Source organism: Salvelinus sp. IW2-2015, linkage group LG14, assembly GCF_002910315.2.
Source record: "Salvelinus sp. IW2-2015 linkage group LG14, ASM291031v2, whole genome shotgun sequence".
NCBI lineage: Eukaryota > Metazoa > Chordata > Actinopteri > Salmoniformes > Salmonidae > Salvelinus > Salvelinus sp. IW2-2015.
This window is the reverse complement of record NC_036854.1, coordinates 28,992,908-29,005,642: the sequence shown is the minus strand read 5'-3', so window position 1 is coordinate 29,005,642 and position 12,735 is coordinate 28,992,908. Positions and strand designations below refer to the sequence as shown.

Here is a 12,735-nt window from a genome sequence, read left to right as displayed (position 1 = left end):
AATTGGGTTAAGAACGGGACCTGAGAGCACTGGTGCTGAGTATTGGGTTAGAAGCGGGACCTGAGAGCAACTGGTGCTGAGTCATTGGGTTAGAGCGGGACCTGAGAGCACTGGTGCTGAGGTCATTGGGTTAGAGCAGGACGCTGAGAGCACTGGCTGCTGGTCATTGGATTAGAGCGGACCTGAGAGCACTGGTGCTGAGTAATTGGGTTAGAACGGGACCTGAGAGCACTGGTGCTGAGTATTGGGTTAGAACGGGACCTGAGAGCACTGGTGCTGGAGTCATTGGGTTAGAGCGGGACTGAGAGCACTGCTGGCTGAGTCATTGGGTTAGAGCGGACCTGAGAGACTGGTGCTGGCTCATTGTTTAGAGCGGGACCTGAGAGCACTGGTGCTGAGATCATTGGGTTAGAGCGGGACCTGAGAGACTGGTGCTGAGTCATTGGGTTAGATAAACGAACAAAACAAACATTTATTGTGGAAGTGGGTGTCCTGGGAGTGCATTCCGACGAAGATCAGCAAAGGTAAGTGAAGATTTATAATGCTATTTCTGACTTTTGTTGACTCCACAATTTGGCGGGTAACTGTATGGCTTGCTTTGGTGGCTGAACGCTGTACTCAGATTATTGAATATTGTGCTTTTGCCGTAGAGCTTTTTTGGATTTTGACACAGCTGTTGCATTAAGAACAAGTTTATCTTTAATTCAATGTAAAACATGTATCTTTCATCAAAGTTTATGATGAATATTTCTGTTATTTGATGTGGCTCTCTGCAATTTCTTCGGATGTTTTGGAACATTTCTGAACATGGCACCAATGTAACCCTGAGGTTTTTGGATGTAAATAGGAACTTTATCGAACAAAACTTACATGTATTGTGTAACATTGAGTCCTGGGAGTGTCATCTGATGAAGATCGTCAAAGGTTAGTGATTCATTRTATCTATATTTCTGCTTTTTGTGACACCTCTCTTTGGTTGGAAAATGGCTGAATGCTTTCTGTGACTAGGCGCTGTCCTAACATAATGATATGTTGTGCTTTAGCCGTAAAGCCTTTTTGAAATCGGACACTGTGGTTGGATTAACGAGAAGTGTATCTTTAAAATGGTGTAAAATACTTTGAGGAATTTTAATTATGAGATTTCTGTTGTTTGAATTTGGCGCCCTGCAATTTCACTGGCTGTTGTCTAGGTGGGGCGCTAGCGTCCCGAACGATCCCAGAGAGGTTAACTCTTTGTGTTGTTAGGCCAAGCAACATCCTAGCACCAATAGGTTCAGTTGAAACCAATAGAAGCCAAACTCATTTAAGTGTAGGGCAAGAGAGCTAGAGGCGAGGTGGCCACCCGCCTTGCCTAATGCTAGATGAAACCCTGCTGTATGGTAGGCCTATACACTGGAGCACAACTTTCACTGGAGCACAACTTTCACTGGGTCCCCCCACATTCTGAAATTGCATTTTTGTCCCCCCCAGTTTTATCTTTGGAATGTGATACAAAACGAGGCAACAGTGTGCTTTAGGACCATGCGGACGCCTCCGAGCGGAGTGCTTATCCGACCGGATTAAAAAATGTAAAAATTACAAATATATTTGATGCCCCCCACTTCTAAAACCAAAGTTGCACCCCTGCCTATACATAACCTTGTGCGGTATTGCCTGATTGAAGGTGAGGGTGTGTTGGGATGTGAACAACAGAAAATGCAATGATAGTGGTTCCCTTCTAGTGTAGTCAGTGTTTATATTTATGAGTTAAGTCTTATCTCAGACAGAATCCTCTCTGTGTCGTCCTCCATCTCTCACCTTGGAGCATGAAGGTCCAACTCCTTTTTCCTGGATTTGAAGCGGAAGCTACAGGGACGACTATCAATCAGAAAAAAACACCAAGGAAACCAGTGAAGGCTGTAGAGAAAGATAGATAAATAAGATGATAGCTTTCAAGGATGTAGAGTGTGGTGGATTATTCCCCTCCCAAGGTTTTAGTATATTTAGTACATATCCTATTTTATTCCCATGGTTTCTCATACTGACTGTTGCTTTACCTCGTTGCTGAACTGTGCCTAATACACAACAGTAGGTTTGTTTATAGTAAATATAGCCCCTGCATTGCTTCTCATATTTCTTCCAGATTGTTATTTTCGATTATGTCCTCACCTCAGGCTTGTGTTTTTTTTTTTTACACACATTTCGGTGTGTGTGTTTGTGCACAAGCATGTGTGTGTGTATTTGTACATATGTTTTTTGTTTTCCTAACTTTGCCATGGGAATGGCTTACGGTTTGGACATAGGCCAAAAACATGAGGCTGCAATGTCATTTAAATGGAGTATATCAGCATGTTTGTGTAACACCTGAACATGAGAAAGGGTTGGACATTTATCAAATGAAGTAAATAAATATTGTTTTCTCAGTCAGAGTAATAGGCCTAGTGGTTTACAGTTCAAAACCAGCATTACAGTGCAAGAATAACCAGTCCATTCCGACTACACTTTCCCTTTTAAGGGGTTGAAGCAACAAAGCTACTCTGGCACCAAATGACCGATCTGCACGAAACTTGATATAGCATCTATGGACTAAGGTCTCCCAATATAACATTTTCTAGGCAAGTACCTCAAGCAACATGGACTAATATGGACTAATAAACATTAAAGTGGGAGTGACCTGGTACATAAATGCTTATAAATCAAGCACGGTTATTCATATTGAAACAAAACTTGATATGCATGTTCCAAACTCTGTCAAGACTCAACATATACAAGAACAATCAGATCCACCACATGGTGGCACTATAATTGCCACATATTTATATATATTGATCTGTTTGACTCAGAGTCATGGAATTGGCACACATGCTCAGGGATGTGAGTCTAAATAACCTGCAGAGTATGGTTATGTTTGGCTGCATGGTGGAGATGTTGGACAGGGGAAAACATTAATGTAAGCTCATTGGCTGATAGTGGCCATGTTGTTTAAGCTACAGTCTTGTAAAATGTTGCGTTTAAAGACGTGCGTCTATAGATGCTATATACCAAACCTGGTGCCGATCCTTCCAATAGTTCTGGAAAAGAAGACGTTTAAAGTAGTTAACATCATTAAAACGGGTCCAAAATCCATCAAAAGCGTATCACATGATCTGTTTCATTTGAGTTGTGATATTTGGCAGGCATGTTGAGTACAGAAGTAGCTCATCCAAAGGCAACTAGTAAATATTGTCCAAATGGTGGCACTGTGGTGCTATAGGGCTTGAACCCCGCCATGGCTGCTTGCAGCTTCTGTWTATTCTCAGTATAATGTTCTTCATATAATTCTCTATAATCTTACTGCATGCCTTAAAAGCTTATGCGTGTGATTTGATGCAACCCTGAAGCCATCTATGTCCATAGGTATATTAATATGTATAAAGGGGAAGGCTGAGTCACTCCTCACATTGATTATATTTTTGAATTATTATATTTTTMAATCTACTCCAATGCCATCACCAGCCTTTAGCTCTAATCTCTTGTCGTTAATGGACTATTTGCCCCCAAGTCGGAAGCTCCCGACTTGGCTTGAACATTGTAATTATTCAGCGAAGACCTAATCTCGGTTAACTCAGGACTAAAATCTTGCGTAATTTGGTCAGATGCTTTGTTTACATAGTCTGTCAACGAGATTAGAGAAGATCTACAATACATTTCTGGGAATCGTCTTGTTATCCCAGAAACTCTCAGACAGCATAACTGACTCTTCTTTGCATTATTAGATAATCATAATGAACAGTTTGCATTAATAAAAGATTTTGATGCACCTCCCTCTCTAACTCGGCTGCTTTTCTGAAAGGGGCAAGTTTAGTAGACCTTTTGGCACGGAAATTCATATTTTGAATTATTTCAAGAATGTCCCTGATTTCGAATGGAGAGTAGAGCTGGATGATATGAACCAAAATCCATATCACGATAAATTGACTGAATTATCACAATAACGATGAATTGAACCATAAATGTATAACATAAATGTGTACCACAATATTTGTTTTATATTACCCTTAAAACCCTCTACAGTCTAGGCCCTGTCATGTAGAAACCAAAAAAGTGTTAAACAAATCAAAATATATTTTAAATTCTCAGCCAGCTTCATGAGGTAGTCACCCTGAATACATTTCAATTAACAGGTGTGCCTTGTTAAASTACATTTATGGAATTTCTTTCCCTCTAAGGGATAGGTGTCCCCCCGGTGGGACGGTTAGGCTAACGTAGGCTAATGTGATTAGCATGAGGTTGTAAGTAACAGAAACCTTACATTCTTGTTAATCTAACTGCACTGTKCAATTTGCAATGAAATAATACYATGRTATTGTTTGAGGAGAGTGCACAGTTATGAACTTGAAAATGTATCAATAAACCAATTAGGCACATTTGGGCAGACTRGATACAACATTTTGAACAGAAATGTAGTGGTTCATTGGATAAGTCTAAAACTTTGCACATACAGTGGGGAGAACAAGTATTTGATACACTGCCGATTTTGCAGGTTTTCCTACTTACAAAGCATGTAGAGGTCTGTCATTTTTATCATACGCACACTTCAACTGTGAGAGATGGAATCTAAAACAAAAATTCAGAAAATCACATTGTATGATTTTTAAGTAATTCATTTGCATTTTATTGCATGACATAAGTATTTGATACATCAGAAAAGCAGAACTTAATATTTGGTACAGAAAACCTTTGTTGCAATTACAGAGATCATACGTTTCTGTAGTTCTTGACCAGGTTTGCCACACTGCAGCAGGGATTTTGGCCCACTCCTCCATACAGACCTTCTCCAGATCCTTCAGGTTTCGGGGCTGTCGCTGGGCAGTACGGAAGTGCAAGCCGAAGAACACCATCCCAACCGTGAAGCACGGGATGGCAGCATCATGTTGTGGGGGTGCTTTGCTGCAAGAGGCTGGTGCACTTCACAAAATAGATGGCATCATGAAAATGGAAAATTATGTGGATGTATTGAAGCAACATCTCAAGACATCAGTCAGGAAGTTAAAGCTTGGTTGCAAATGGGTCTTCCAAATGGACATTGACCCCAAGCATACTTCCAAAGCTGTGGCAAAATGGCTTAAAGACAAACAAAGTCAAGGTATTGGAGTGGCCATCACAAAAGCCCTGACCTCAATCCCATATAAAATTTGTGGGCAGAACTGAAAAGCATGTGTGAGCAAGGAGGCCTACAACCCTGACTCATTACACCAGCTCTTGTCAGGAGGAATGGGCCAAATTCACCAACTTATTGTGGGAAGTGTGGAAGGCTACCCAAAACATTTGACCCAAGTTAAACAATTTAAAGGCAATGCTACCAAATACTAATTGAGTGTATGTAAACGTCTGACCCACTGGAAATGTGATGAAAGAAATAAAATATGAAATAAATCGTTCTTTCTACTAATATTCTGACATTTCACATTCTTAAAATCAAGTGGTGATCCTAACTGACCTACGTCAGGGAATTTTTTCTAMGATTAAATGTCAGGAATTGAGTTTTTATGTATTTGGCTAAGGTGTATGTAAACTTCTGACTTCAACTGTATATTTAACCCTTTTATTTTTGGCATTAAACTATCTCCATATATACTTCCATTCATTTTTTAAAACTGGTACCAGGGGACATTCAGACGAGGCTTATGGGAATCCTAGAGCAAAACAACCGACATGTACGTGTTTGTGAGAGTCTCACCTTTCCACAGAGGGGTCATATTAGTGTGTAGCCCTAACTGTTTGGACGCTCCAGACAGAAGTTGGCAGATTGGCTGTACCAACTTCAGACGAGTCCCAAGACGCCTGTTGGGATCATAGAACAAAACGGAGAACGCCATCATGTTCGTGAGAGTCTCACCTTTCCATAAAGTGAGAAGACTCATTTTTGGGTCGTCTCAAACACTGCTCTAGGTCTGCCACCTTTCACTGCAGATGCGGAAGTGTGACTGACATTGGCGGATGTGTTGGATTGAGACGCATCCAATGCAAAACAAACCATATCTTTAGTTTAAATTGACAAATTTTGATGGGATTTTTTTATTACACTATTTAGATTTCCGCGGGTCCACGGAAATCGCCTGTAGGGGGTAACTACTACTCCTACTTTGAATGTTGTAGATATCAATTTCCCCATCAACAAACACCCATAGCAAACTTATTACATTTGAAACTTCACATTTCTCTAGTAGGGCCCTATAGGTTATTAATTGGAATGAACTATATCAGCAAATTGTCCATGATAAGTGGTCGGTTTGTTTGGTATCGATAACTTTTGGTTTATATTCTCAGCTCTAGTTCGTAGTCCTGCTAATAATCAATGCTCTATGTATCTGACCAGGAAAACATTACAAGAAACTTGTAAATCAGGACAGCATTTTTGTGGCATTGAACCCATTTTTAAGGCTTCACAAAGTCCCTGCCTTTGTGTATTGAAGATTGGACACCCCCATGAATGTCAGAGTGATAGAAAACCAGGTTTAATATGTTTTCTTGATTGTATCTATCTCTTGAAACAGATAGTGGGAGCTATTTCCTCTTAATAAGGAATGGCATGAAATAACATTTGAGTAGTTGAATAGCTATATAGAATTGTGCATTTTGTGTATATTAGAGTTTCAAGCTACTTTTCTGTGATGTACCTACATCAATGTCTTGCCACAGTAACTTCAGAATATGCACAATTACACTAGATCAAAATTTGTACTGTAGATTCTGGACTGATGTAACATGGAAATTATGGCTTTAGAAAATATTCACTCATGGAATATTAACCTGTCAAACATAGTCTGGATCTTAATCGTCACTCTCTCAGCTCGCTGCTGTGGGGCTGTGTTGTCAAAAGAGAGTAGGAAAAAAACACATMACCTACAAAGTAATCGGTTAACTTCTTATGGCTGGGGGCAGTATTGAGTAGCTTGGATGAATAAMGTGCCCAGAGTAAACTGCCTGCTACTCAGTCCCTGAAGCTAAGATATGCATATTGTTAGTAGATTTGGATAGAAAACACTCTGACGTTTCTAAAACTGTTTGAATGATGTCTGTGAGTATAACAGAACTCATATGGCAGGCAAAAACCTGAGAAAAAATCCAACCAGGAAGTGGGAAATCTGAGGTTTGTAGGTTTGCCTATCCAATATACAGTGTCTTTGGGGTCATGTTGCACTTCCTAAGGCTTCCACTAGATGTCAACAGTCTTTAGAACCTTGTTTGATGCTTCTATTGTGAAGAACGAGGGAAGGAGAGCTCTTTGAGTCAGGTGTCTGGCATGATCTGGTCATGTGCGCTCCCGTGAGAGCGACCTGCGTTCCATCGCATTTCTGAAGACAAAGGAATTCTCCGGTTGAAACATTATTGAAGATTTATGTTAAAAACAACCTAAAGATTGATTCTACACATCGTTTGACATGTTTCTACAAACTGGAATGGAATTTTTTGACTTTTCGTCTGACCTGTGCGMCATCAATTTGGATTTTGGAACTAAACGCGCAAACAAAAAGGAGGCATTTGGACATAAATTATGGACGTTATCGGACAAAACAAACATTTATTGTGGAACTGGGATTCCTGGGAGTGCATTCTGATGAAGATCATCAAAGGTAAGTGAATATTTATAATACTATTTCTGACTTCTGTTGACTCCACAACATGGCGGATATCTGTATGGCTTGTTTGGGCTCTGAGCGCTGTACTCAGATTATAGCATGGTGTGCTTTTTCCGTAAAGGTTTTTAAAAATCTGACACAGCTGTTGCATTCAGGAGAAGTTTATCTAAAATTCCATGTGAAACACTTGTATCTTTTATCAATGTTTATTATGGGTATTTCTGTAAATTGATGTGGCTCTCTGCAAAATCACTGGATGTTTTGGAGGCAAAACATTACTGAACATAACGCGSCAATGTAAACTAAGATTATTGGATATAAATATGAACTTTATCGAATAAAACATACATGTATTGTGTAACATGAAGTCCTATGAGTGTCATCTGATGAAGATCATCAAAGGTTATTGATGAATTTTATCTCTTTCTGCTTTTTGTGACTCATCTCTTTGGCTGGAAAAATGGCTGTGTTTTTCTGTGACTAGGTACTGACCTAACATAATCGTTTGGTGTGCTTTCGTCGTAAAGCCTTTTTGAAATCGGACACTGTGGCTGGATTTACAACAAGTTTATCTTTAAAATGGTGTAAAATACTTGTATGTTTGAGGAATTTTAATTATGAGATTTCTGTCGTTTGAATTTGGCGCCCTGCACTTTCACTGGCTGTTGTCAAGTCGATCCCGTTAACAGGATCTCAGCCGTAATAAGTTAACTCTTTGTTTTCTCCCTCAGGGTGAAGGGAGTTGCCAGTCAGTCAGCCCGACGAAAGGTTTCTTCACCCGGGGACCCTTCAGTCGGCCCTCCAGTCCCAAGTCAGCCCCTGCCAGGACCAAGAACAGCCCAGGCTCCCCCAAAACCATCTTCCCCTACCCTTCGTCCCAACAGGACTCCCCACCCAAGTCGTCTCGTCGCCTGAGCTTCAGTGGCATCTTCCGCTCCTCCTCCAGGGACTCTACCTCTAACTCCACATCCACCTCTCCCGTCAGCGTCAAGCTCTTCTCCAGGGCCAGGAAAGGTAAGGCCAGTTGCTTTGTGTTTAACAGGGTTGGTTCAGTGAACCACGCTCGCATGATCTGTAACCTTCTCTGAAACCTGGAGAGTTGTGTTAGCGCCCCGACTTAATGCCTAGGCTTTAGCTCAAAGGGCTAATATAGTACAGTCGCAATCGGGAAACCTGGATTCGAACTCTGGTCACGCCCATATGTGCAGTATGTGTCTGAAGGGCGGGAACGGAATACAAACTACAACATAGCTCAAGTTGTTTCTCTGCTGCTGTGGTAGTTAGTGTTTGTGTACTTTTAGGTTGTTTTAGTAGATTGAAATGCCTGCGTTGTCTATTGGGCAAGTGGTTGAGGGGGGTGATGCTCGTTCCTGTTGGTTGTGACGGGTCAACCATGTGGATATGCTGCCATATGGGTATGATTGTGATATTCATCATCATTTGACACAAAATAAGTCATTTAGTTGCGTTCGATCATGAAATTCCTTTTTCTTCTATAGTCTACATCAGGGTTCCCCAACTGGTGGCCCGAATTTGGCCCGCAGGTGGTTTCTGAGCAAAAAAAWATATATATATATTTTTATGATTATAATATTTTAGTGTTGGACACAAAATCAKATCAAATCAAATGTATTTATAAAGCTTCTTACATCAGCTGAAATCTCAAAGTGCTGTACAGAAACCCAGCCTCAAACCRCAAACAGCAAGCAATGCATGCGTAGAATCACGGTGGCTAGGAAAAACGCCATAGAAAGGCCAGAACCTAGGAAGAAACCTAGAGAGGAACCAGGCTATGAGGAGTGGCCAGTCCTCTTCTGGCTGTGCCGGGTGGAGATTATAACAGAACATGGCCAAGATGTTCAAATGTTCATAGATGATCAGCAGGGTCAAATAATAATAACACAGTGGATGTCGAGGGTGCAACAGGTCATCACCTCAGGAGTAAATGTCAGTTGGCTTTTCGTAGCGGATCATTCAGAGTATCTCTACCGCTCCTGCTGTCTCTAGAGAGTTGAAACAGCAGGTCTGGACGGGTAGCACGTCCGGTGAACAGGTCAGGGTTCCATAGCCGCAGGCAGAACAGTTGGAACTGGAGCAGCAGCATGGCCAGGTGGACTGGGGACAGCAAGGAGTCATCAGGCCAGGTAGTCCTGAGGCATGGTCCTAGGGCTCAGGTCTCCGAGAGAGAGAAAGAAAGAGAAAGAGAAAGAAGGGAGAAGAAAGAGAGAGAGAAAGAGAGAGAGAATTAGAGAGAGCATACTTAAATTCACACAGGACACTGGATAAGACAGGAGAAAATCCAGATATAACAGACTGGCCCTAGCCCTCCGACACATAAACTACTGCAGCATAATACTGGAGGCTGAGATAGGAGGTGTCGGGAGACACTGTGGCCAATCCGACGATACCCCGGACAGGGCCAAACAGGCAGGTATATACCCCACCCACTTTGCAAAGCACAGCCCACACCACTAGAGGGATACCAACCACCAACCACCAACTTTCCATCCTGAGACAAGGCTGAGTATAGCCCACAAAGATCTCCGCCACGGCACAACCCAAGGGGGGGCGCCAACCCAGACAGGAAGATCACATCAGTGACTCAACCCACTCAAYTGACTCACCCCTCCTTGGGACTGCATGGAAAAGCACCAGTAAGCCAGTGACTCAGCCCCTGTAATAGGGTTAGAGGCAGAGAATCCCAGTGGAGAGAGGGGAACCGGCCAGGCACAGACAGCAAGGGCGGTTCGTTGCTCCAGTGCCTGTCCGTTCACCTTCACACTCCTGGGCCAGACTACACTCAATCATAGGACCTACTGAAGAGATGGGTCTTCAATAAAGACTTAAAGGTTGAGACCAAGTCTGCGTCTCTCACATGGGTAGGCAGACCATTCCATACAAATGGAGCTCTATAGGAGAAAGCCCTGCCTCCAGCTGTTTGCTTAGAAATTCTAGGGACAGTTAGGAGGCCTGCATCTTGTGACCGTAGCGTACGTGTAGGTATGTACGGCAGGACCAAATCGTAAAGATAGGTGGGAGCAAGCCCATGTAATGCTTTGTAGGTTAGCAGTAAAACCTTGAAATCAGCCCTTGCCTTAACAGGAAGCCAGTGTAGAGAGGCTAGCACTGGATTCTAGCAGCCGTGTTTAGCACTAACTGAAGTTTATTTAGTGCTTTATCCGGGTAGCTGGAAAGTAGAGCATTGCAGTAATCTAACCTAGCATGGATACATTTTTCTGCATCATTTTAGGACAGAAAGTTTCAGATTTTTGCAATTTTACACACGATGGAAAAAAGCTGTCCTTGAAACAGTCTTGATATGTTTGTCAAAAGAGAGGTCTGACGCCGAGGTCCTTCACAGTTTTATTTGAGACAACTGTACAACCATCAAGATTAAAAGATTGTAGAAACACCAGGAAATCAGCTCCAATTGATTTTAATTTAAGAAGAAGTGTTCCCAAGTATTCCCACGCAAATATATATTTTATTTTAAATTGAACCTTTGTTTAACTAGGCAAGCWAGTTGAGAACAAATTCTTATTTACAATGATGGCCTACACCGGCCAAACACGGACAACTGTGCGCCGCCCTATGGGACTCACAATCATGGCTGGTTGTGATACAGCCTGGATTCGAATCGGGGTGTCTGTGGTGACACCTCAAGCACTGAGATGCAGTGCCTTAGACCGCTGCGCCGCTCGGCAGTGTAATAATAGAGAGACACGTGATCGTATACAAATGTAAGCAAGGTTTGAAATTATTATGTTTTAGTCAAACATTATATCTGTTTGGGCTTCTTGCGGTCAATTTGCAGTCTACAAATGATTTGTAATTTTGTTCCGGCCCCCCGACCATTCGCTGCGGCTGAATGTAGTTGATGATCCCTGGTCTAGAACAGTGTTTCCCAACCCTGGTCCTCGAGTACCCCCAACAGTACACAGTTTTGCTGTAGCCCTTGTCAAACACACCTCATTTAACTCATTGAGGGCTTGATGATTAGCTGACAAGTTGAATCAGGCTGACAATAAAATGCTGTTGTGGGCAGGGGCGCAACTTTCACTGGGTACTTTCACGTTCTGTCCCCCTCAGTTTTATCATTTGAATGTGATACAAAATGAGGCAACGGTGTGCTTTAGGACCATGTGGAGCCTACGAGCTGTCGGGAAGGCTGTTTGGAGTGTTTATCCGACTGGATAAAAAMAAATTGATAATACTAATAATAATGTCCCCCACTCTTCTAAAACCGAAGGTGCGCCCTCGGTTGGGGGCACTCCAGGACCAGGGTTGGGAAACACTGGTCTAGAGTTGGATATTGTTGCTGTCAGAGGAGATGGTGTTTCTGGGGGGCTGATGTTGGACTTGCTAGCCTGGTGGATGTTCTGTCTCTCACCTTCCACACATTTACGTTGACTTGCAYTTGCATCCCTTTTCATTCGCCTCCTCATTTCAGAGTACATGGTAGAGCAACATGAGTTTAGTGTTTTAATTACATGCCTTTAAAAAAAAATCTACAAAACATACCAGGTGTGTAGATCTCTGGAATATGACTGTTATTTTGGCATTGTCACGGCTTGGCGAGAGACCCTCCTTAGGGTGAAGATTTAGTAATTGAATCAGTCATATAACTTTTGTTATATTATTGATATAAGCCTGCATGTGCTGGTTGCCATTATAACTGACGCCTGTAATGATGGCTTTTGCATCTGTGCAGTATGAGAGCATTATTACAAGACTTACTAGAGACAAATTCATCTCCTAGAAACACCAAACCATCCATGTTGTTTTTTCACACGTACCATCTTAAAGGCAATGTTGTTTTTTCACACGTACCATCTTAAAGGCAATGTTGTTTTTTCACACGTACCATCTTAAAGGCAATGTTGTTTTTTCACACGTACCATCTTAAAAGGCAATGTTGTTTTTCATACCTCACCCTATAGAAGACTTAATGAGTCGTTTAGTAATAGTTTGTCTTCATGAATGCTTTGTGGGCATAATCCAGTGCAGAGGCCCTGCTTTGCTTGAATTCATTGAGCTAGATCTATGGACTGCGTTCATTAAAAAAACAAACCAGTCACAGGGACCAGTTTTCCTTTTCAAGGTATTCTATAATATCTACTACATGTAAATTAAC

General features: G+C 41.9%; 1 protein-coding gene across 1 annotated transcript in view; it reads left to right on the top strand.

Annotated features, from left to right (window-relative positions):
• Positions 1-12,735, top strand: part of LOC111972795 (5'-AMP-activated protein kinase subunit gamma-2-like) — a 143,819-nt gene that overhangs the window by 3,097 nt on the left and 127,987 nt on the right. The window contains exon 2 of the mRNA XM_070446623.1: positions 8,333-8,615. Coding sequence (XP_070302724.1) covers positions 8,333-8,615 — 283 coding nt within the window. The remainder of the gene's footprint in view (positions 1-8,332; positions 8,616-12,735) is intronic.